The sequence below is a fragment of the Ictalurus punctatus genome, chromosome 14, assembly GCF_001660625.3.
Source record: "Ictalurus punctatus breed USDA103 chromosome 14, Coco_2.0, whole genome shotgun sequence".
Lineage (NCBI taxonomy): Eukaryota > Metazoa > Chordata > Actinopteri > Siluriformes > Ictaluridae > Ictalurus > Ictalurus punctatus.
The window spans coordinates 21645914-21669650 of NC_030429.2; the positions used below are offsets into that span (position 1 = coordinate 21645914).

Below are 23737 nucleotides of genomic sequence, written 5' to 3' on the forward strand. Positions count from 1 at the left end.
GCATCCTCTAATTGAATGCATATGAACATTTCACCTGCCAAAGTACCAGATAAACCATAAGCATATAGAGCTGACGCCAAAAGTTTACATACACCTAGGCTAAAGACATTCAAACTCAACTTTTATCAAAACTCAAACTCCACACATTTTATCTTCTAAACAATGCCACATTATAAACCTGTGATTTGAATTACAGCCAGCACTTCTGGCAGAACTGCTGTTATAGAACATTAATCAACACCTTCTGACCAATCAAAATCAAGCATTCAACAGCCAACACTACTGTCAATATGCTTTGAATTGCCTAAATCCAATTTAAGAAACCTTTGAAAATCAGCATTAGGTTTGCATGTGCAAAATGTGCAAACTTCTCAAGCGTAGTTATATTAATTTGTGCAACTAAGTGATTATCTGACTTAGTGGACTAACATTGAATCGCACTACGAATACATAATTAATCTGTTTGCACCGACACAGCCCTGCACGATTGGGTAGACAGTAGAAATCGCATTTTCATTCAGACCAATGCACAAAATGACCAGTTGAGATCATATGAGTTTACATATGCCTGGCAGAATCTTCAAAATTAAAAATAAATAAATAAACAAGACAGATCATAAATATTGCATTTTGTTGTAGTAATAACTGAATTTACACAAATGAACCAGTTCAGAAGTTTACACACCCTTGACTCTTAATCCTGTGTGTCGTTACCTGGATGATCAGTGACTGTGTTTATGTTTTGTGAGAGTTGTTCATGAGTCCCTTGTTTGTCCTGAGCAGTTAAACTACCCCCTGTTCTTCAGAAAAATCCTCAAGGTCCTGCACTTTCTTTACTTTTCCAGCCTCTTCTGCATGTTTGACCCCTTTCCAACAGCGACTATATGATGTTCAGATCCATCTTTTCACACTGAGGACAACTGAGGGACTCGTACACGACTATTACAAAAGGTGCAAATGTTCACTGATGCTCAAGAACTCAACACGATACAGTAAGAGTCAGGGGGGTGTAAACTTTTGAACCGGATGATCGATGTAAATTCTTATTATTTTGTCTTCAGGGAAACATGTAAATATCTATATATATTTATCTATATACATATAATATATGTAGCTTCTGAAGGGTAGTACTGAATGAAAAAAACAAGATCTTTAAACATAATAATAACAATTCACACCACCATTCTTTGTCGCTCATTAGTATTCCCTTTTTTGTAAAATAAAAAATGCGAATACTATCAGGATTACAATTTTTTTTTTCCATTTAAAACCAAAGAAATTAATCATTTGACACAATATAGACAGCTGCTTGATTATAGTTCTGGTTCTTTCTTGCCAGTCCTGGCTCATATGAGCAACCTCCTGGTGCATGCGCAAATAAATTGTCTAATAATAAAAAGTTAATAATAAGTTAATTTGGTAGAAATGAACACAAATTGTTCTCTGAAATGCTTTTGTAAGGTGACCATACGTCCATGCTGCAAGCTGCAGAAGTGCAGCAATGTTATTTTTGGAGAGCAGTGTTTTTCTCCTTGCAACCCTGCCATGCACACCATTGTTGTTCAGTGTTCTCCTGATGGTGGACTCATAAACATTAAAATTAGCCAATGTGAGAGTGGTTTGTAGTTGTTTAGAAGTTACCCTGGGTTTCTTTGTGACCTTGTGGACTATTACACGTCTTGCTCTTGGAGTGATCTTTGTTGGTTGATCACTCTTGAAGAGGGAAACGAATTTGTTCACAATCTGTCTGACTGTAAATTGGTGGAGTCCAAACTCTTTAGAGATGGTTTTGTGACCTTTTCCAGCCTGATGAGCATCAGCAATGCTTTTTTGGAGAATCTCCTATCTTCGTGCCATGATACATTTCCACAAACGTGTGTTGAGAAGATCTGACTTTGATAGATCCCTGTTCTTTAAATAAAACAGGGCGCTCACTCACACCTGACTGTCATCCCATTCATTGAAAACACCTGCGTCTAATTTCACCTTCAAATTAAACTGCGAATCCTAGAGGTTCACATACTGTTGTCACTTAGAAATGTCATATTAGATCATTTTCCTCAATAAATAAATGACCATGTATAATATTTTTGTCTCATTTGCTTAACTGGGTTCTCTTTGTCTACTTTTAGGACTTGTGTGAAAATCTGATGATGTTTTCGGTCAAATGTATGCAGATATATAGAAAATTCTAACAAACTTTCAAGCACCATTGTATTTGGTAATACATGAAAATATATGAACCTTCATAATTAACAGACAAACCAGCACACCTTTTGTTTGCTTGCAATAGGATTCATTTTTATTATCATTAATTAGATTGTAAAAAGTGTATATGTAGCCATCAACACCAGAGAAATACAAAGCATGCAGGATAAGAAAGTGTTTATGTCCTATGTATGTTTACGTGGATGGCGAAACACAGAACCCTGTTCTCATGCTGACAAAATCATACAGTATATTTGCCACGAAACATATTTCTGGCATTACTCAAAGGAATTAATTGATTATATCCTTTAATATATCATGCTCTATTTCAATTCTGTAAGCTGTAATGGTGGAATGTAGCGTTTAACCAGATTCTTTTGAGTCTGAGCACTCTGTGATATGGCAGCCACACTGTTCGATGTGAGTGTAGGTGTATGGCTTGAGGCGATCGTTGGCACAGCGCAGCTGCACTTCAATGGAGCTGGTTTTGAGCTCCTGACAGCAGGAGCAGTGGTGCATCATGGTGTTCGCTGCCATTGAATATCTGCACAAGGAAGGGAGAACAGACCGTCAAATGAATGGAGAGAGGAAGAATATTGCTGAAAAAGTCTGTTTTTGTGTATAATGATAATGAATCTTGGTCATTGTGAAATTCTTTGGGGTCAGAGCACAGGGTCAGCCATGATACAGCGCCCCTGGAGCACAGAGGGTTAAGGGCCTTGCTCAAAGACCCAACAGTGGCAGCTTGGCAGACCTTCTGATCAGTAACCCAGAGCCTTAACCGCTAAGCCACCACTACCGAAGTCAATATGTGACTGTATATGGTGTGATGTACTGTATGTGTGTGAGAGAACTCCATCATTCTTCACTTCTTGGCATACAGTGAATGTGAAGTCCCTACTTATTGTATCTTCTCTTGATTTAACTCTAGTCTCTCTACTTATTACTATATCTATATTTAAGACGTGTGCATGTTTATACGTGAGCAAACTCACATTGAGCTGGTGTTACAGGATCCAGCGCAGGAGGTTATCTCCACAGGATTGATGGAGATACAGTTGTCAACCTCCAAATAGGTGCTGTTCTTTAACACATGGCAGTTTTGCTGCTGGCCTGAATGTCAAATACAGATAAATGTACTCAGGTTCATCATATACATACTGTAAATACATATTAAGACACATATCAAACAAAAGACAGAAAGGTTTAGATAAAGTTGCAGTAAACGATTTCATTGTAAATATTGTATTATATTAGTGTATTTCTATATAAAAGTGTAGCTGATATTCTGAAACAGGGGCCTGAACAATGTTCTTTGTTTGATAAAACATTCATATTACATAAAAAATAAATATTACATTGATAATTGTACTAATACAGTTTCTACGGTTTCTATAGTAACAACTCGTTCACTGGGACTTATACGGAGGACAATCTACATTATCTAAGACTAATAATAAACGGATTAAGAAAACATGACAGTGTGTCAGTGCATTGTAAAATTCAGTAAGTTTTCCACCATGGGAGGGTCTTCAGGACAGAGGACTTTCCAGTTTCTCTGTAACATGACAAGTTGCTTTTTTTTTGTCTAATTAACTTCAAGACAGAGAAAAATAAGAGTCTGGTGAAGGGACGACTGTTTATGTTATAATGTAAGTGATAACAGGAACTAACTCGTGTTATGGACATTCCACAACATTAAGTGTAACTGTAAATGGTTACAAAGTACGATGCGTCGTTCATTATTAAAGGCAATTCACTGTGGTATAAGAGAAATGTTTGTGTGATAAAGTAATACTGGTAAGAGATGAAAAATGGAGAGAAATTATGTTAATCATCTTACATGTTTTGCAACATCCATTTGCTGTGGTTTGCTCTGTGCCCTAAAAAAGGACACAAAAAAATGTCAATCATTTTTAAATACTAATTCTAATAATTCTAATAATTCCTTAATAGTTCATATAGTTATGAAAAAAAATATTCAATTAACCATAACTAAGCATTGGTATACGATGTAAGGGCAAGGTTAGCCACAGGTGCTAAACGTACAGGAATGCAGACTTCTGGATTATACTCAGGACATGAAGGGGGTATCTTCACCAAGACAAATGCATCGTTGACTTTTGTGCAATTGATGGTCACACACGGTTCATTTTGATCAGTCCAACTCTGTCCAACCTGATGAAAATATTCAGAGATTATGGGACACATACAAGGAGGAAACAATCCAAAATCAAGAATCATACAACCCCAATTCTAAAAAGCTTCACCCTGCACTATATTGAAAACACATTGTTAACACATTATTTGATGTTTTACTTTGTGAATTGAATTTATTTTTGAAAATGCACACACATTTCAAATCTGATGACTGCAACACACGCTGAAAAAGTTGGGACAGTCGACTGTTTTCCACTGTGTAACATCACCTTTTCTTTTAATAACACTTATTAAGCGTTTGGACGCTGAAGACACCAGTTGGTTAAGTTTAGCAAGTGGAATTTTTCTGCATTCATCTATTATGCATTTCTTCAGCTGCGCAAATGTACAGGGCCTTCGTTTCCTTATTTTGCGCTTCATAATGCGCCACACATTCTCAGTTGGAGCCATGCTCGCACCCACAGTCTCTGCTTATGCAACCCTGTGCTTGTAATCTGGGCAGAATGTGGTTTGGCGTTGTCCTGCTCTGGATGGCAGCATATGTTGCTCCAAAATGTGTACATATCTTTCTGCATTAATGGTGCCCTCACAGATGTGCAAGTTACCCCCATGCCATGGGCACTGAAACGCCCCTATACCATAACAGACGCAGGCTTTTGGACCTGACACTGGTAACAGCTTGAATGGTCCTTTTCTTCTTTGGCCTGGAGAACACGACAGCTGATTTGTCCAAAATCTATTTGAAGTGTTGACTCGTCGGACCACAAAACACGATACCACTGTGCTACTGTCCATCTCAGATGAGACCGAGCCCAGAGAAGTCAGCGGTGCTTCTGGACAGTGTTGATGTATGTCTTCTGCTTTGCATAGTAAAGCCTTAACTTGCATTTGTGGACGAATGGTGTTGACTGACAAAGGTTTACCAAAGTATTCCCGAGCCCATGTCAGGATCTCCATTACAGACTCATGATGATTTTTAATACAGTGATGTCTGAGTGGTCGGAGATCACATACATTCAGAAGTGGTTTTCGGCCTCACCCTTTACACACCAAGATTTGACCGGATTCCTTGAATTTTTTAAGTATATTCTGCACTGTAGAAGGTGAAATGCCCAAAATCCGACCGATTTGTCGTTGGGGAATGTTGTTCTCAAAGTGTTGGATTATTCGCTGACGCATCTGCTGGCAGATTGGCGAGCCTCGACCCATCCTTGCTCTTGAAGGACTAGGCCTTTTTTGGAGGCTCCTTATATAGACATTTACCTCACCTGTTTCACATCACCTTCTTATTTCAACTTGTCACATCGCTATTAGTCCTAAATTGCCCCTGTCCCAACTATTTTTGGAACATGTTGCATGCGTCAATTTAAAAATAAACATTTATCTTCAAAAAACAATGCAGCTGATTCAACAATGCAGTTGAAATACCTTGCCATACGTTTTCTGTTTAAGTCAAAGTACATTTACAAATCACTCCTCTTTGTTTTTATTAGCATTTTCCATACTGTCCCAACTTTTTTGGAATTGGGGTTGTAATCGCCTTTGTGTGTAAGAGAATTCAAATACTAATCACAGCCCCATTGGCCGTACCTCAATCGTGATTATGGTGCTGGGGGGACCTGCATTGTTATATACACACTGTTCCTGTACACATATTCCACAGCACTGCCCTGGTACAGCTTCATAGGAAAAGCCCTGTAAAACATTAATAATAACATTTAATCCATGATTTAATTATTAATTGCATGCAGGGCTATTTTCAGGTTAATATACATGTCTGTAGTAAAATAGTGAATACATATTTCTAGCATTTTTGACATGACTAACCAAACATCTTGGAATACATTACACCAACGTTTACATTATATCTGTAATTAATAATAATACATGTTCCATGTCTAGTTAATAATAACCTGTAAATCTCTATAACATTATGTGCTGATTAAGAATATATTAACAATATTCCCCCCAAAAATCAATATCTACATATATACTTAAACGTATCTTAAACGTAAGTTTAAGCCATTGGAAAGTGTCACTTGATGTTCTAATGAGTTTGTGAAGCAGTATTTATTAAGCAGTATTTATTTGAAGGACATTACCATGGGGCAGGTTTTGTTGCAGGACATAGGAGTGCATTCTGTATTAAGAAGACTAGTGCTGGGGTTCACTGTTGAACCACAAACACAGACTTCACAGGAGTCGGATGGAACTTTATCACCAGGCTGTGAAATAGAAACATAGTCTACAATATGTCCGCTATACAATCTCTTTACATTTTTAACTCCTGAATATACTTGACAGAGAAAGTGAAATACTTTCACTACCATGAAAGATTCTTAAAATAAAAGCATGGCTGATGGGATACTGTTTAATCCAGAGGTTTTTCTAAAGTTTGATCACTACTGGGGCACAGGCCCCAAAAGAATTTTTACAAAATTCCCTCCCCTACCCCCTCCACCATCTCCAATCCTAGTCCTTCAGAGCCCCCAAAAACAAATTCATTAAGTTTTGTTTACACAAATACCAGACAATATACTGGAAGAAACTACTGAAAGTGTGAAATTAGCTTATAAACCAGGGACAGGCAATTCCGGTCCTATAGGGCCACTGCGCTGTCCTGGAGAGTTTAACTCCATCCCTAATCAAACAAACCTGAAAATTTTTAACCAAAGTCTTCAGAATTGCTTGAAAATCATAGGCAGGTGTGTTTGATTAGCATTTTCATGAGTAACTAACTAGCTCCCTAAATGATTAAATTACTTCAAAAATGCAATTTATGCCTGGGAATGCAGGGGTGCTATTGATCCTACATTTATCCCTTATTATTGTTCCCTTTGAACTAAGAGCTTTTTATCCACCACCTTTTGCCTCAGCAGACCAGCAAAGGTTAAATGCATTATGTCCAGTGCATGCTCGGTATATTTACACAGAAAGGGCTGAAAAGTTCAGGGAAGGAGATCAGCTGTTCATATCTTGGGTGAAACCATGTACGGAGAAGCCAATCTCCAAACAGCGCTTTAACACACTGGATAGTAGAAGCAATTTCTTTGCCATATTCCAGTAAGGGTCTCATGCCCCCAGCTGGTTTATGTGCACACTCAACAAAGGAAATGCCAGCTTCATGGGCACTCTTTAAGGGAGTCACGTTACAGGATATTTGTGAAGCGGCGAGTTGGTCTTTACCGCACACATTTGCAAGGTTTTATATATTGGATGTTACGGCACAGATGTTAGCGCATGCTGTACTCAGGAAACATAACTTTGTATGTCTGCTGCGCAATGTGCCTTGATTAGTGCACAGAGAGGACGACGTTTCATCATTCCAAGATGGAGGCTGTCTTCACGTGAAAGTGATGCAGAATATCTCACAGTTCTTTATAATTCAAAAGACATTATGAGGGTGTAGCTAGTATTCATTTCAATAGCTATGTAGCTCTGCAAATGCCACATTTCACTATCAAAAACTACTACCCTGTTAATGTGTAAAACGCCATCCTCATCCTCAAATACACATAATAATTCAAATGATGTAAATAATAATGTTCAACGAATAAGAAAGTCTATTTTCAGACGTATCTACTGTAATCTATCTCATCAGACAGTGATTTGACACACAAGCCCCAGTAAAATTGTCCTAATAAATCATTGTTTGATGAGGATGATTATAGTAGAAGGGTAAAAGGGTTTAACGATATCCCATGCTATAATCCCTCCAAAAAAAAACAAACAGCAAAAATACTTCATATGCATAATAAATAGTACAATACACTACAGTACTAATAACATTGTACACCACCATGTTGGCATGCAAAGTAAAAGTAACAAATCTCACCAAATACTCAGTTTCATTGAAGACACACACATACTTGGGTTCTGGTGGGGGGAAAAAAACAGGAAGGTTTTTATTATTAGCAAACTGCTAGAACATTTTTGGACAGGCTAAATCATTAAGTCAAATAATTATTTTAAAAATGAAGTAAAGGATGTGATATTGAAACTTACCACAAGAGAAAGTGGTGCAACAGTCACTATTTGTTTTGTTTTGTACTGGCTGAAATCCAGCCGGGCATACCACGAAGGCTTCAGGGCACAAATTAGAGTTGCACACTGAGAGAGAGAGAGAGAGAGAGAGAGAGAGAGAGAGAGAGAGAGAGAGAGAGAGAGAGAGAGATCAGTTTAAGGGAATATTGACCAATCAGATTTAAGAGTTTGACAGGGCTGCGATATAAGCAAATTACTTTATGTTGTTGCCTCTAGATTTAAATATAACTGATAAAACTACTTGGACATTAGAATAAAAAAAATGCTGCTGAAAACAAATAATGAAAAAAGGTGTACTGCTCACTCACCACACTTCTGACAGCAATCCACAGTCTGAAGCTCATAGCCTGCTATGGTACAGTTCTCTGGCTTTGGACACAAAACCGGTTCACACACTGGACCCATGGATTCTTTACTGCACGTACAATCATTACATTGTGAGCGCCATTTTTCTCCCGGCTGCAGAAGAACCAGAAAGATAAGAGAATGGAAAATCATACTTGTATTTCTAAAATGTTTTATTTACTGTATTTCTAATTGGCGGTGTGTGAACACTGCAAAAAATACACCTTAACAGACTGCCAAAAATACATCTTAACAAGTGGAAATATCTTAAATTCAGTTTTGTTGATGTCATTTATTTCACCCTCGTGCTGAGTGCCGGAGCATTCACACACAAATATAAATATAAATATAAATATAAATATAAATATAAATATATATATATATAGCCATGGATAGATGGGTTGAAAGCCTTCTAGCACACTCCAAGTTGCTATATATAAAACTGCAAATGTTATTGATCAATTGATTTTTTTTATACCTTAACAACTCTGGTCACTTCACAACCCCCCCCCCCCCCCACCCCCCCCTCCCAATTTTTTTTTTAATTGAATAGCTGGTTCACCTGCTTGGGCAGTCCATCAGAACCTATACAACCTAAGACACATAAATGGTACATTTATTATTATTATTATTATTATTATTATTATTATTATTATTATTATTATAATAAAAAACAATGTTCGACTATTGGCCTTTGAACATGTTAAAATGTACATAAATGTGACATAGAGTGTTACTGTATTAATTATAAATTTATACATAAAATTTGCCTACCACAGAATGCTGTGCATATATTTGAAACAGTGTTAAAGAGGGTGGTTCCATTAGGGCAGAAGCATCCTTCTTGGAAATTTTGAAGACACTCAGATGACTCGCAATTTACAAACTTTTCATTGAACCTGGTATCATAGCAAAAAAAAAAAAAAAAAGTTATTATTGACAATAAAGTCAAAGACAAACTGAAATAATTCTCTGGTATGATGATCTCAATATTGTAATAAGTTAACTACCTTGAATTGCAGGTCCCTTCCACCTTTGGCCCACATGCCATGTAAACTTTATTGCTGGGACAATTGGGTGCTATCAAAAGAAATGAATACAATCAACATCAACCTGGAAGTCAGTTTTGAACGACAAGTTTCGTTTCTATTCCTTACCACACATTCCATTAGTTAGGCCCCTCCAGTCCACACATATAGATTCGTCAGCACACATGTGAGCGTAATTCTCCAGGCTGGAACAACCAGTGGCGTTCTGCATATGGCACACATCGTATACACATGCCTTGTAGGAGATTTCTGGGTTAAGGAGTTTGTGGCACTTTTCAAACACTCTGTAAAAGAATACAAATTGAAGGTACAGATCTACAGAGAACTCAGATTGACAAAGTACACCACAATTAATCATTTAATATATATTATTATACTATTACAATTTGTACAGTATGTTCCAAAAATTCTATATGATGGACAGTTTTTATTTGCTCAATTAGGCAAATGCAATTTTGACATATTTTGAACATAATGATCTCTACCAGAATGACAATGTTCACTGGATACTAGGATCACTGAATAGTATAACGAGCATTAAAATAATATTACTATGGCCTGTCATATAGCACTGTCACCAAATCTAAACCTAATTGAACACAGATCTTTTGGAATAAAATCTGAGAAGAATGGTGTTATATGTATGAATATATACACAAAATACAAGATACAAACGTATCTCACTAAAGTGAGTACACCGCTCACATTTTTGTAAATATTTGATGATATCTTTTCATGTGACAACACTGAAGAAATGACACGTTGCTACAATGTAAAGTAGTGAGTGGACAGCTTGTGTAACAGTGTACATTTACTGTCCCCTCAAAATAACTCAACACTCAGACATTAATGTCTAAACCGCTGGCAACAAAAGTGAGTACACCCCTAAATGAAAATGTCCAAATTGGGCCCAAGGTGTCAATATTTTGTGTGGCCACCATTATTTTCCAGCACTGGCTTAACCCTCTTGCGCATGGAGTTCACCAGAGCTTCACAGGTTGCCACTGGAGTCCTCTTCCACTCCTCCATGACGACATCACGGAGCTGGTGGATGTTAGAGACCTTGTGCTCCTCCACCTTCCGTTTGAGGTTGCCCCACAGATGCTCAATAGGGTTTATGTCTGGAGACATGCTTGACCAGTCCATCACCTTCACCCTCAGCTTCTTTAGCAAAGCAGTGGTGTTCTTGGAGGTGTGTTTGGGGACGTTATAATGCTGGAATACTGCCCTGCGGCCCAGTCTCCGAAGGGAGGGGATCATGCTCTGCTTCAGTATGTCACAGTACATGTTGGCATTCATGGTTCCCTCAATGAACTGTAGCTCCCCAGTGCCGGCAGCACTCATGCAGCCCCAGATCATGACACTCCCACCACCATGCTTGACTGTAGGCAAGACACACTTGTCTTTGTACTCCTCACCTGGTTGCCGCCACACACGCTTGACACCATCTGAACCAAATAAGTTTATCTTGGTCTCATCAGACCACAGGACATGGTTCCAGTAATCCATGTCCTTAGTCTGCTTGTCTTCAGCAAACTGTTTGCAGACTTTCTTGTGCATCATCTTTAGAAGAGGCTTCCTTCTGGGACAACAGCCGTGCAGACCAATTTGATGCAGTGTGTGGCGTAAGGTCTGAGCACTGACAGGCTGACCCCCACCCCTTCAACCTCTGCAGCAATGCTGGCAGCACTCATACGAATATTTCCCAAAGACAAACTCTGGATATGATGCTGAGGATGTGCACTCAACTTCTTTGGTCGACCATGGCGAGACCTGTTCTGAGTTGAACCTGTCCTGTTAAACCGCTGTATGGTCTTGGCCACCGTGCTGCAGCTCAGTGTCAGGGTCTTGGCAATCTTCTTATAGCCTAGGCCATCTTTATGTAGAGCAACAATTCTTTTTTTCAGATCCTCAGAGAGTTCCTTGCCATGAGGTGCCATGTTGAACTTCGAGTGACCAGTATGAGGGAGTGTGAGAGCGATGACACCATATTTAACACACCTGCTCCCCATTCACACCTGAGACCTTGTAACACTAACAAGTCACATGACACTGGGAAGGGAAAATGGCTAATTGGGCCCAAATTGGACATTTTCACTTAGGGGTGTACTCACTTTTGTTGTCAGCGGTTTAGACATTACACAAGCTGTACACTCACTACTTTACATTGTAGCAAAGTGTCATTTCTTCAGTGTTGTCACATGAAAAGATATAATCAAATATTTACAAAAATGTGAGGGGTGTACTCACTTTTGTGAGATACTGTATATAAATATGATTTAATATAAACATTATATGGTATTACAGCATGAAAATATCACATATGACAGTAGCATGAAAATCTAGCATGAAGTGCTAGTGTCGGACAGTTTTGGACAATATATATATCGAATGTGATTTACTTGTTGAAGATGATATTGCAGATGGCTGGTTGACATGGCTTGGCTGTAGGAGTTTTTGTGGGAGGTGGGGGAGGATTGGGGCACTTTGTTTTATTCACTTGCCACTTAGGAGCCATTACTTCACATGACTCGGCTGTTGCTCCATTAGGCAGTCTGCAGTCATTTGATGTGTTGTTGTCACATTTGCCTTCGAGATACATAGTAAAAATTTAATAAATCTGTTTAAAAATGGTAACAGGACTAAATCAAAAGAAGAGACGTAGCGTATAGTGACATAAATTACTATCATATCACTTGCGACAGAAATTATGTTGTGCATAGAATATTGAAGAGATGTAGTTTCACTTACCACATTGTCCTTCTGTGTTATTGTGGAATAAGGAAAATGGAAGGTTGACTACAAAGTTCATGCCTTTGAAGGTAACCTGTGCTTGGATAGCAGGAATATCTAGAGTCATCGCAATACCCGTTGTGGTTATGGTGAAGTCTGCATTAGAGTAAACATTGGACTTCTCCACATCGTTGACATATATCTGACACAAAGAAATGATTTTAGGTTATAGATAATTATTTTAGTCTATATCTACATACTGGCCAAAAACTCTTTAAAAAATCAGTCATTCATAAAACCTCATTGAAAAGATGTTTCTAGACACTAGAACACCAAACTAATGATTAATAAACACTTTCAGATTTGGTAATACAAACTGAATTGGAAAGGCCAAGCCATTCAATGTTATCTTGATTTTAAAAAAGAGTAGCTACTATCAAACCCAGCAATGGGCTGAGTTATACCATTTAAACTCGTTATAAATTCTGCCTTTTTTTTTAATGGATAATAGTTTTTGACCACAAAACAAGCCTTAACTTATATTTCATTTCTAAATGTTTAAAAGCACCAAAGTGCAAACAAGTAAAATGGTGCCTGAGGGTCAATAAAATGTGACAGAGAAATATCCTCATATTTTTATATGATGTTAATGCTTCAAAGTTTTAAGTTTCAAACCCTGTGCACTCACTTTATTCACAGTTGGGTTTCTTGTCTGTTTCAAATCGATTTTATATGATTTATAGTATACAGTCAAATAGTCAGGACAAGCCAAATTTTGGACAGTGTCACACATATAGTTCTTGATATGCACAGAGAAATTGTACTTCTTGATGATTTCCTGGACCAAAACATATGTGCAATTTCCTTGGAAAGCATAATACTCCCCATCGAAAGTGACATAATGTGGATCTCCCCAACCGGAACATTTGCCTGCAATTTTGAAGAACAAGAGTTACAATGCAGTCAGTGTACCAACTTACTTAGTTTACTTCCGTTTAAAGTGGTATGTTTTAAATTTGGAATTTCAGAGTTAGAAGTTACAGTATTTTCGAGATTGGCAATGATGACTAAAAAGTCAGGAGAAACAAACAAACAAACGAAAAAGATTAAACTTACATTGGCATTCATAATGATAGCAACACCTGGTCTCATCATAGACCTTAACAGGAGGGAGAGTGTTTTCACACACTGGCACAGGAAGATCTGAGTTGACACATTGCACAGGTTTTGAGATAACAGAGCCATCTGTGCATATTTCATCTTTACAGTCTTTTTTCCAGCTTTCTCCATTCTGTCATTGATGAGTAGGAAGAAGAAGAAAAAGAAGAATGCTTACAGTAAACATATAGAGTAGATACAATATTTGCAATTCTGTGACTCCTCTGGTTATTTGTAGTGCATATCTTTTAACTGATGAATATGCCTGGTTTGGGCCTGGTTAGTGAATGATGGTTTATGGTTTTGGGTGCATGCTTGGAGAACAATTTTATTCCTATGTTGCTTCTTTCATTACCTGATTACCTGATTAAAGCATGATTACATTGCATGTGTTTTAATCATACTAAAAATCGCTTTTATACGTCAACATAAAAAAGGTGTCAAATTTGTCTGTATATTTACCATTACTTTTGTAATGCATAATTAATTGGTCTACAAGGATGCAGCCATATGCAATGGTGTGGGAACTCTTGTTCACTGTAGTTTCTTTAAAGAAAATTTAAATAATTATATTTGTTCTTTAAACAGTTAATAGCGTTATGTTATGTATTCAGATTACCTTTCTTGGTGGATTAAGGTATGTGCAATCCTTAGGGATAGAAGGGGTAGAAGTAATAGGAGGGTGTTTTGTAGAAAATGTTGTAGAAGGTGTTGTAAGAGTAGATGGTGTAGTTGGTGTAGTAAGGCACGGAACTGACTGCTTGTAAACGTTACACTCTGAATCACAATAAGCAATGAAACACCATCCTGTTCCATCAGTTTTGTTATACATGACAGACCCTAGAATGAGGTAAAAAAAAAAAAAAAATATGATTAACAAATCCATTTTGCCTAGTGAATTTAGGAATGTATTTCACTTAACTAATTACATACAGAAATAATCAACCAAATCTTTATAATACCTTTATATGTTTGTATCATACTAGTCATACAGTATATAGAAGTGAAAAAAGAGAATAGAGAAAAATGTTCTTTCCAATTGTAATTCTCTGGGTGGTGCAACAGAAAGCATTCGTCTTATTTTCAGGAGGTTGTGAGGTTGAATCCCCATGATGTCACAGCCATCTGTGACCACAAGGCATTACTCTCTCCCCTAACAATCAAGGCAAGACTAGCCAATCATGGATGTCTGTGAGTCCTTGTACATGAAAGAGGGCAGTTAGGCATGTGTGTTTAGCAGCTACTTGACATTGCATGAGCAGTACCTGCATGTATCTAAGAGAAGGGTAGATGTAGTGTGAGAGGGGAGAGCTTACCAAGTGAGTGGGAATGGACAAGATAACCAAATTGGGGGTAAAAAGTAAATAAATAAATCATGACAAAACCTTGTAAATAAAAGTGCAGCAGAATTTCCACCTATGGAAACTCATGCATGAAGTAAAACATATTGAAAATTTAAATAGTACTCGCCGTTCAAAAATTGGTGGCCCATGTATTGGCAGGAACACTGAGGTTGAGTTGAACGAGTGCCCCCAGTTATCACATGGTGTGATGTAGTGCCCGGTATTGTTGTTGAAGAAACAGGTGGTTGTGTGGTTGTGCTCGATGTTTCCACTGTTGGTGTAGAAACTGTTTCTGTTGTGGTTGGTGGAATTACTGTAGTCACTGTAGTGCCTGGTATTGTTGTTGAAGAAACAGGTGGTTGTGTGGTTGTGCTCGATGTTTCCACTGTTGGTGTAGAAACTGTTTCTGTTGTGGTTGGTGGAATTACAGTAGTTACTGTAGTGCTTGGTATTGTTGTTGAAGAAACAGGTGTTTGTGTGGTTGTGCTCGATGTTTCCACTGTTGGTGTAGAAACTGTTTCTGTTGTGGTTGGTGGAATTACAGTAGTTACTGTAGTGCCCGGTATTGTTGTTGAAGAAACTGGTGGTTGTGTGGTTGTGCTCGATGTTTCCACTGTTGGTGTAGAAACTGTTTCTGTTGTGGTTGGTGGAATTACAGTAGTCACTGTAGTGCCCGGTATTGTTGTTGAAGAAACTGGTGGTTGTGTGGTTGTGCTCGATGTTTCCACTGTTGGTGTAGAAACTGTTACTGTTGTGGTTGGTGGAATTACAGTAGTCACTGTAGTGCCTGGTATTGTTGTTGAAGAAACAGGTGGTTGTGTGGTTGTGCTCGATGTTTCCACTGTTGGTGTAGAAACTGTTTCTGTTGTGGTTGGTGGAATTACAGTAGTTACTGTAGTGCTTGGTATTGTTGTTGAAGAAACAGGTGGTTGAGATGTGGTACTTGGACTAACTGTTGTTGTTGTTGTTGTGGGCGGGCACATTTCAGCACAGCATTTCACCCGTATTTCATAATCAAAACAATGATAGTCATCTTGCTCTATGTTATTACAAATCAGACCAACAGTAACATTACATATCACCTTCTGGCCCAAGTCTGATAAAGACGTGTCTTTATATTGAGTGGCCCTGCACTGAATTTCGTCCGGTTTCTCGCAGCTAATTTTTCCTGAATTCCGAAATGTAGATATAGATTCAATGTCTTTTCCATCTCGTGTACTAGAGGGATAGTTGTTGTTTAACCACTCTGACCATTGGCAAAGATGGCAATCAGTTGTTGGTGTGGTTGTGCTCGATGTTTCCACTGTTGGTGTAGAAACTGTTTCTGTTGTGGTTGATGAAATTACTGTAGTCACTGTAGTGCCTGGTATTGTTGTTGAAGAAACTGGTGGTTGTGTGGTTGTGCTCGATGTTTCCACTGTTGTTGTAGAAACTGTTTCTGTTGTGGTTGGTGGAATTACAGTAGTCACTGTAGTGCCTGGTATTGTTGTTGAAGAAACAGGTGGTTGTGTGGTTGTGCTCGATGTTTCCACTGTTGGTGTAGAAACTGTTTCTGTTGTGGTTGGTGGAATTACAGTAGTCACTGTAGTGCCTGGTATTGTTGTTGAAGAAACAGGTGGTTGTGTGGTTGTGCTCGATGTTTCCACTGTTGGTGTAGAAACTGTTTCTGTTGTGGTTGGTGGAATTACAGTAGTTACTGTAGTGCTTGGTATTGTTGTTGAAGAAACAGGTGGTTGAGATGTGGTACTTGGACTAACTGTTGTTGTTGTTGTTGTGGGAGGGCACATTTCAGCACAGCATTTCACCCGTATTTCATAATCAAAACAATGATAGTCATCTTGATCTATGTTATTACAAATCAGACCAACAGTAACATTACATATCACCTTCTGGCCCAAGTCTGATAAAGACGTGTCTTTATATTGAGTGGCCCTGCACTGAATTTCGTCCGGTTTCTCGCAGCTAATTTTTCCTGAATTCCGAAATGTAGATATAGATTCAATGTCTTTTCCATCTCGTGTACTAGAGGGATAGTTGTTGTTTAACCACTCTGACCATTGGCAAAGATGGCAATCAGTTGTTGGTGTGGTTGTGCTCGATGTTTCCACTGTTGGTGTAGAAACTGTTTCTGTTGTGGTTGATGAAATTACTGTAGTCACTGTAGTGCCTGGTATTGTTGTTGAAGAAACTGGTGGTTGTGTGGTTGTGCTCGATGTTTCCACTGTTGTTGTAGAAACTGTTTCTGTTGTGGTTGGTGGAATTACTGTAGTCACTGTAGTGCCTGGTATTGTTGTTGAAGAAACAGGTGGTTGTGTGGTTGTGCTCGATGTTTCCACTGTTGGTGTAGAAACTGTTTCTGTTGTGGTTGGTGGAATTACAGTAGTTACTGTAGTGCATGGTATTGTTGTTGAAGAAACAGGTGGTTGTGTGGTTGTGCTCGATGTTTCCACTGTTGGTGTAGAAACTGTTTCTGTTGTGGTTGATGGAATTACTGTAGTCACTGTAGTGCCTGGTATTGTTGTTGAAGAAACTGGTGGTTGTGTGGTTGTGCTCGATGTTTCCACTGTTGTTGTAGAAACTGTTTCTGTTGTGGTTGGTGGAATTACAGTAGTCACTGTAGTGCCCGGTATTGTTGTTGAAGAAACTGGTGGTTGTGTGGTTGTGCTCGATGTTTCCACTGTTGGTGTAGAAACTGTTTCTGTTGTGGTTGGTGGAATTACTGTAGTCACTGTAGTGCCTGGTATTGTTGTTGAAGAAACAGGTGGTTGTGTGGTTGTGCTCGATGTTTCCACTGTTGGTGTAGAAACTGTTTCTGTTGTGGTTGGTGGAATTACAGTAGTTACTGTAGTGCCTGGTATTGTTGTTGAAGAAACAGGTGGTTGTGTGGTTGTGCTCGATGTTTCCACTGTTGGTGTAGAAACTGTTTCTGTTGTGGTTGGTGGAATTACAGTAGTTACTGTAGTGCTTGGTATTGTTGTTGAAGAAACAGGTGGTTGAGATGTGGTACTTGGACTAACTGTTGTTGTTGTTGTTGTGGGAGGGCACATTTCAGCACAGCATTTCACCCGTATTTCATAATCAAAACAATGATAGTCATCTTGATCTATGTTATTACAAATCAGACCAACAGTAACATTACATATCACCTTCTGGCCCAAGTCTGATAAAGACGTGTCTTTATATTGAGTGGCCCTGCACTGAATTTCGTCCGGTTTCTCGCAGCTAATTTTTCCTGAATTCCGAAATGTAGATATAGATTCAATGTCTTTTCCATCTCGTGTACTAGAGGGATAGTTGTTGTTTAACCACTCTGACCATTGGCAAAGATGGCAATCAGTTGTTGGTGTGGTTGTGCTCGATGTTTCCACTGTTGGTGTAGAAACTGTTTCTGTTGTGGTTGATGAAATTACTGTAGTCACTGTAGTGCCTGGTATTGTTGTTGAAGAAACTGGTGGTTGTGTGGTTGTGCTCGATGTTTCCACTGTTGGTGTAGAAACTGTTTCTGTTGTGGTTGGTGGAATTACAGTAGTTACTGTAGTGCTTGGTATTGTTGTTGAAGAAACAGGTGGTTGAGATGTGGTACTTGGATTAACTGTTGTTGTTGTTGTTGTGGGAGGGCACATTTCAGCACAGCATTTCACCCGTATTTCATAATCAAAACAATGATAGTCATCTTGATCTATGTTATTACAAATCAGACCAACAGTAACATTACATATCACCTTCTGGCCCAAGTCTGATAAAGACGTGTCTTTATATTGAGTGGCCCTGCACTGAATTTCGTCCGGTTTCTCGCAGCTAATTTTTCCTGAATTCCGAAATGTAGATATAGATTCAATGTCTTTTCCATCTCGTGTACTAGAGGGATAGTTGTTGTTTAACCACTCTGACCATTGGCAAAGATGGCAATCAGTTGTTGGTGTGGTTGTGCTCGATGTTTCCACTGTTGGTGTAGAAACTGTTTCTGTTGTGGTTGATGAAATTACTGTAGTCACTGTAGTGCCTGGTATTGTTGTTGAAGAAACTGGTGGTTGTGTGGTTGTGCTCGATGTTTCCACTGTTGGTGTAGAAACTGTTTCTGTTGTGGTTGGTGGAATTACAGTAGTTACTGTAGTGCTTGGTATTGTTGTTGAAGAAACAGGTGGTTGTGTGGTTGTGCTCGATGTTTCCACTGTTGGTGTAGAAACTGTTTCTGTTGTGGTTGGTGGAATTACTGTAGTCACTGTAGTGCCTGGTATTGTTGTTGAAGAAACTGGTGGTTGTGTGGTTGTGCTCGATGTTTCCACTGTTGGTGTAGAAACTGTTTCTGTTGTGGTTGATGAAATTACTGTAGTCACTGTAGTGCCTGGTATTGTTGTTGAAGAAACTGGTGGTTGTGTGGTTGTGCTCGATGTTTCCACTGTTGGTGTAGAAACTGTTTCTGTTGTGGTTGGTGGAATTACAGTAGTTACTGTAGTGCTTGGTATTGTTGTTGAAGAAACTGGTGGTTGTGTGGTTGTGCTCGATGTTTCCACTGTTGGTGTAGAAACTGTTTCTGTTGTGGTTGGTGGAATTACTGTAGTCACTGTAGTGCCTGGTATTGTTGTTGAAGAAACTGGTGGTTGTGTGGTTGTGCTCGATGTTTCCACTGTTGGTGTAGAAACTGTTTCTGTTGTGGTTGGTGGAATTACAGTAGTTACTGTAGTGCTTGGTATTGTTGTTGAAGAAACAGGTGGTTGAGATGTGGTACTTGGACTAACTGTTGTTGTTGTTGTTGTTGTGGGAGGGCACATTTCAGCACAGCATTTCACCCGTATTTCATAATCAAAACAATGATAGTCATCTTGATCTATGTTATTACAAATCAGACCAACAGTAACATTACATATCACCTTCTGGCCCAAGTCTGATAAAGACGTGTCTTTATATTGAGTGGCCCTGCACTGAATTTCGTCCGGTTTCTCGCAGCTAATTTTTCCTGAATTCCGAAATGTAGATATAGATTCAATGTCTTTTCCATCTCGTGTACTAGAGGGATAGTTGTTGTTTAACCACTCTGACCATTGGCAAAGATGGCAATCAGTTGTTGGTGTGGTTGTGCTCGATGTTTCCACTGTTGGTGTAGAAACTGTTTCTGTTGTGGTTGATGAAATTACTGTAGTCACTGTAGTGCCTGGTATTGTTGTTGAAGAAACTGGTGGTTGTGTGGTTGTGCTCGATGTTTCCACTGTTGGTGTAGAAACTGTTTCTGTTGTGGTTGGTGGAATTACAGTAGTTACTGTAGTGCTTGGTATTGTTGTTGAAGAAACAGGTGGTTGAGATGTGGTACTTGGACTAACTGTTGTTGTTGTTGTTGTGGGAGGGCACATTTCAGCACAGCATTTCACCCGTATTTCATAATCAAAACAATGATAGTCATCTTGATCTATGTTATTACAAATCAGACCAACAGTAACATTACATATCACCTTCTGGCCCAAGTCTGATAAAGACGTGTCTTTATATTGAGTGGCCCTGCACTGAATTTCGTCCGGTTTCTCGCAGCTAATTTTTCCTGAATTCCGAAATGTAGATATAGATTCAATGTCTTTTCCATCTCGTGTACTAGAGGGATAGTTGTTGTTTAACCACTCTGACCATTGGCAAAGATGGCAATCAGTTGTTGGTGTGGTTGTGCTCGATGTTTCCACTGTTGGTGTAGAAACTGTTTCTGTTGTGGTTGATGAAATTACTGTAGTCACTGTAGTGCCTGGTATTGTTGTTGAAGAAACTGGTGGTTGTGTGGTTGTGCTCGATGTTTCCACTGTTGTTGTAGAAACTGTTTCTGTTGTGGTTGGTGGAATTACTGTAGTCACTGTAGTGCCTGGTATTGTTGTTGAAGAAACTGGTGGTTGTGTGGTTGTGCTCGATGTTTCCACTGTTGGTGTAGAAACTGTTTCTGTTGTGGTTGGTGGAATTACTGTAGTCACTGTAGTGCCTGGTATTGTTGTTGAAGAAACAGGTGGTTGTGTGGTTGTGCTCGATGTTTCCACTGTTGGTGTAGAAACTGTTTCTGTTGTGGTTGGTGGAATTACAGTAGTTACTGTAGTGCTTGGTATTGTTGTTGAAGAAACAGGTGGTTGAGATGTGGTACTTGGACTAACTGTTGTTGTTGTTGTTGTGGGAGGGCACATTTCAGCACAGCATTTCACCCGTATTTCATAATCAAAACAATGATAGTCATCTTGATCTATGTTATTACAAATCAGACCAACAGTAACATTACATATCACCTTCTGGCCCAAGTCTGATAAAGACGTGTCTTTATATTGAGTGGCCCTGCACTGAATTTCGTCCGGTTTCTCGCAGCTAATTTTTCCTGAATTCCGAAATGTAGATATAGATTCAATGTCTTTTCCATCTCGTGTACTAGAGGGATAGTTGTTGTTTAACCACTCTGACCATTGGCAAAGATGGCAATCAGTTGTTGGTGTGGTTGTGCTCGATGTTTCCACTGTTGGTGTAGAAACTGTTTCTGTTGTGGTTGATGAAATTACTGTAGTCACTGTAGTGCCTGGTATTGTTGTTGAAGAAACTGATGGTTGTGTGGTTGTGCTCGATGTTTCCACTGTTGGTGTAGAAACTGTTTCTGTTGTGGTTGGTGGAATTACAGTAGTTACTGTAGTGCTTGGTATTGTTGTTGAAGAAACAGGTGGTTGAGATGTGGTACTTGGACTAACTGTTGTTGTTGTTGTTGTGGGAGGGCACATTTCAGCACAGCATTTCACCCGTATTTCATAATCAAAACAATGATAGTCATCTTGATCTATGTTATTACAAATCAGACCAACAGTAACATTACATATCACCTTCTGGCCCAAGTCTGATAAAGACGTGTCTTTATATTGAGTGGCCCTGCACTGAATTTCGTCCGGTTTCTCGCAGCTAATTTTTCCTGAATTCCGAAATGTAGATATAGATTCAATGTCTTTTCCATCTCGTGTACTAGAGGGATAGTTGTTGTTTAACCACTCTGACCATTGGCAAAGATGGCAATCAGTTGTTGGTGTGGTTGTGCTCGATGTTTCCACTGTTGGTGTAGAAACTGTTTCTGTTGTGGTTGATGAAATTACTGTAGTTACTGTAGTGCCCGGTATTGTTGTTGAAGAAACTGGTGGTTGTGTGGTTGTGCTCGATGTTTCCACTGTTGTTGAACATAGAGATTACTAACTTAACATTCATAATTGATTATGGTTTCACAATGATTGTGTGGATTATTTATGATTATTGTTTAATTAAAGCAATTTTCTGTTTCTATTTTCTACTTACTGGTTGATGTGAAATTAAAAATTGTGGCAGACATAGTAGGAGTAGGAGTAGGAGTAGAAGTAGGAGTAGGAGTAGGAGGAGTAGTGGTGCATGGGTCCATTTTCCTGATAATTGTTCCATTTTGCTCACATCTAGCAGAGATACATGTTCCATCGCCATCTGTTGTGTGGTATATTATCTGTCCAGTTTCATATTTCTGACCATTATACTCACAGTAGCAATCTAAATCAAGCAAATGTTGATACAAGTTAGAAACATACATGTCCTTTCAAATCAGCAATTATTAAATAGTGAAAAGCAAGATTCTCTGTGATTGATATAAAAAAAAAATTATACTGACCTGTTTTGCTGTAGCTACAAGAAGGACCTTGTGCAGTACAGTAGCTTTGAAAAGAATGTGTGAATGTCAAATGAATGTTACATAATGGACACTACACTATATTCTGTCAATTTTAGTATCTTAAGAAGAACAGATCAAGCATTAGACTGTTAGAAAATTATCCACAATGCCAGACACATACAGAGCTGTAAACATAGTATTCTGACGAATTTGCATAATTGTATGCATGATATTTAATACATCTGATGTGTTCACTCTTTTCTCAATTGTGGACAACAGAAAAAATAAAGGTATTCTTCTTATGAGAAGGTATTTACAAACATTCACTTGATTTGTTTATAGGCAAATGCATATAAGAATTGCCAAACATATACCATTTATTGCAGTTCAAGGTTGTTGGAATACTTTCTCCCACACTGTAGTGTGTATTACTTTCATCATCATAACAGCCACATTCCTTTCTTGCAACACACTTCATTGTTGCCTCCTCCAGGTATGGCCTGTCTGAAGGGCACTGGGGAAAACATCCTATCAAAAAAGTCAATAGCATTTGAGAACAAGAAATCAGTATAAACCTAACCAATTTGGGATGGACAATAAAAGTAAAATGGTTACAGCATAACACTGTTCAAGAGGGATTGAATTATTAAACTATTAATTGTGTGACTTAATCCGCAAGTAAAGCTAAAAAAAAACATGTTAGAAATTATATTGTAAAGCTACTGTTCCTGTGCAAGGTGACTTAATGCTATGCAACCAATTTATCATAGATATCTTTTAGGTTTCTTCTGTTTAACCCCTGGTTATACAAATGAAATACCTTTGCCTATTGTATAATTGTGATTAGTATGGTCAAGCTTTATGGTGAAATGTAATCATTCTCATTAGGTTTTTCTTTTTTCTTTTGTTTTTTCTTTTAGGTGTGATCAAGAGGAACTGGTGAATTTGGGGATTTGAACTGTATTTCATAGCTAGTGATTCTTTGAAATAACAGGAACCAGGACTATAGTAGCCAAAACTGAATGGCTTTAATTAAATTCATCTGAATTTCTGTTGGCAATTTTTGACAT

General features: G+C 38.5%; 1 protein-coding gene across 1 annotated transcript in view; it reads right to left on the reverse strand.

Annotated features, from left to right (window-relative positions):
- Window positions 1-2274: 2274 nt before the first annotated feature.
- Window positions 2275-23737, reverse strand: part of LOC108274765 (mucin-2) — a 40411-nt gene continuing 18948 nt past the window's right edge. Inside the window, exons 29-50 of the mRNA XM_053685553.1 lie at window positions 23042-23195; window positions 22668-22711; window positions 22328-22549; window positions 15168-22202; window positions 14317-14537; window positions 13656-13830; window positions 13228-13469; window positions 12558-12741; window positions 12209-12395; window positions 9915-10090; window positions 9768-9837; window positions 9532-9656; window positions 9320-9351; window positions 8721-8871; window positions 8374-8478; window positions 8204-8244; window positions 6471-6593; window positions 5959-6063; window positions 4258-4386; window positions 4052-4091; window positions 3204-3321; window positions 2275-2752 (exon numbers count right to left, since the gene is read on the reverse strand). Of these exons, the coding sequence (XP_053541528.1) occupies window positions 2572-2752; window positions 3204-3321; window positions 4052-4091; window positions 4258-4386; window positions 5959-6063; window positions 6471-6593; window positions 8204-8244; window positions 8374-8478; window positions 8721-8871; window positions 9320-9351; window positions 9532-9656; window positions 9768-9837; window positions 9915-10090; window positions 12209-12395; window positions 12558-12741; window positions 13228-13469; window positions 13656-13830; window positions 14317-14537; window positions 15168-22202; window positions 22328-22549; window positions 22668-22711; window positions 23042-23195 (9860 nt within the window). The 3' untranslated portion in view covers window positions 2275-2571. The remainder of the gene's footprint in view (window positions 2753-3203; window positions 3322-4051; window positions 4092-4257; window positions 4387-5958; window positions 6064-6470; window positions 6594-8203; window positions 8245-8373; window positions 8479-8720; window positions 8872-9319; window positions 9352-9531; window positions 9657-9767; window positions 9838-9914; window positions 10091-12208; window positions 12396-12557; window positions 12742-13227; window positions 13470-13655; window positions 13831-14316; window positions 14538-15167; window positions 22203-22327; window positions 22550-22667; window positions 22712-23041; window positions 23196-23737) is intronic.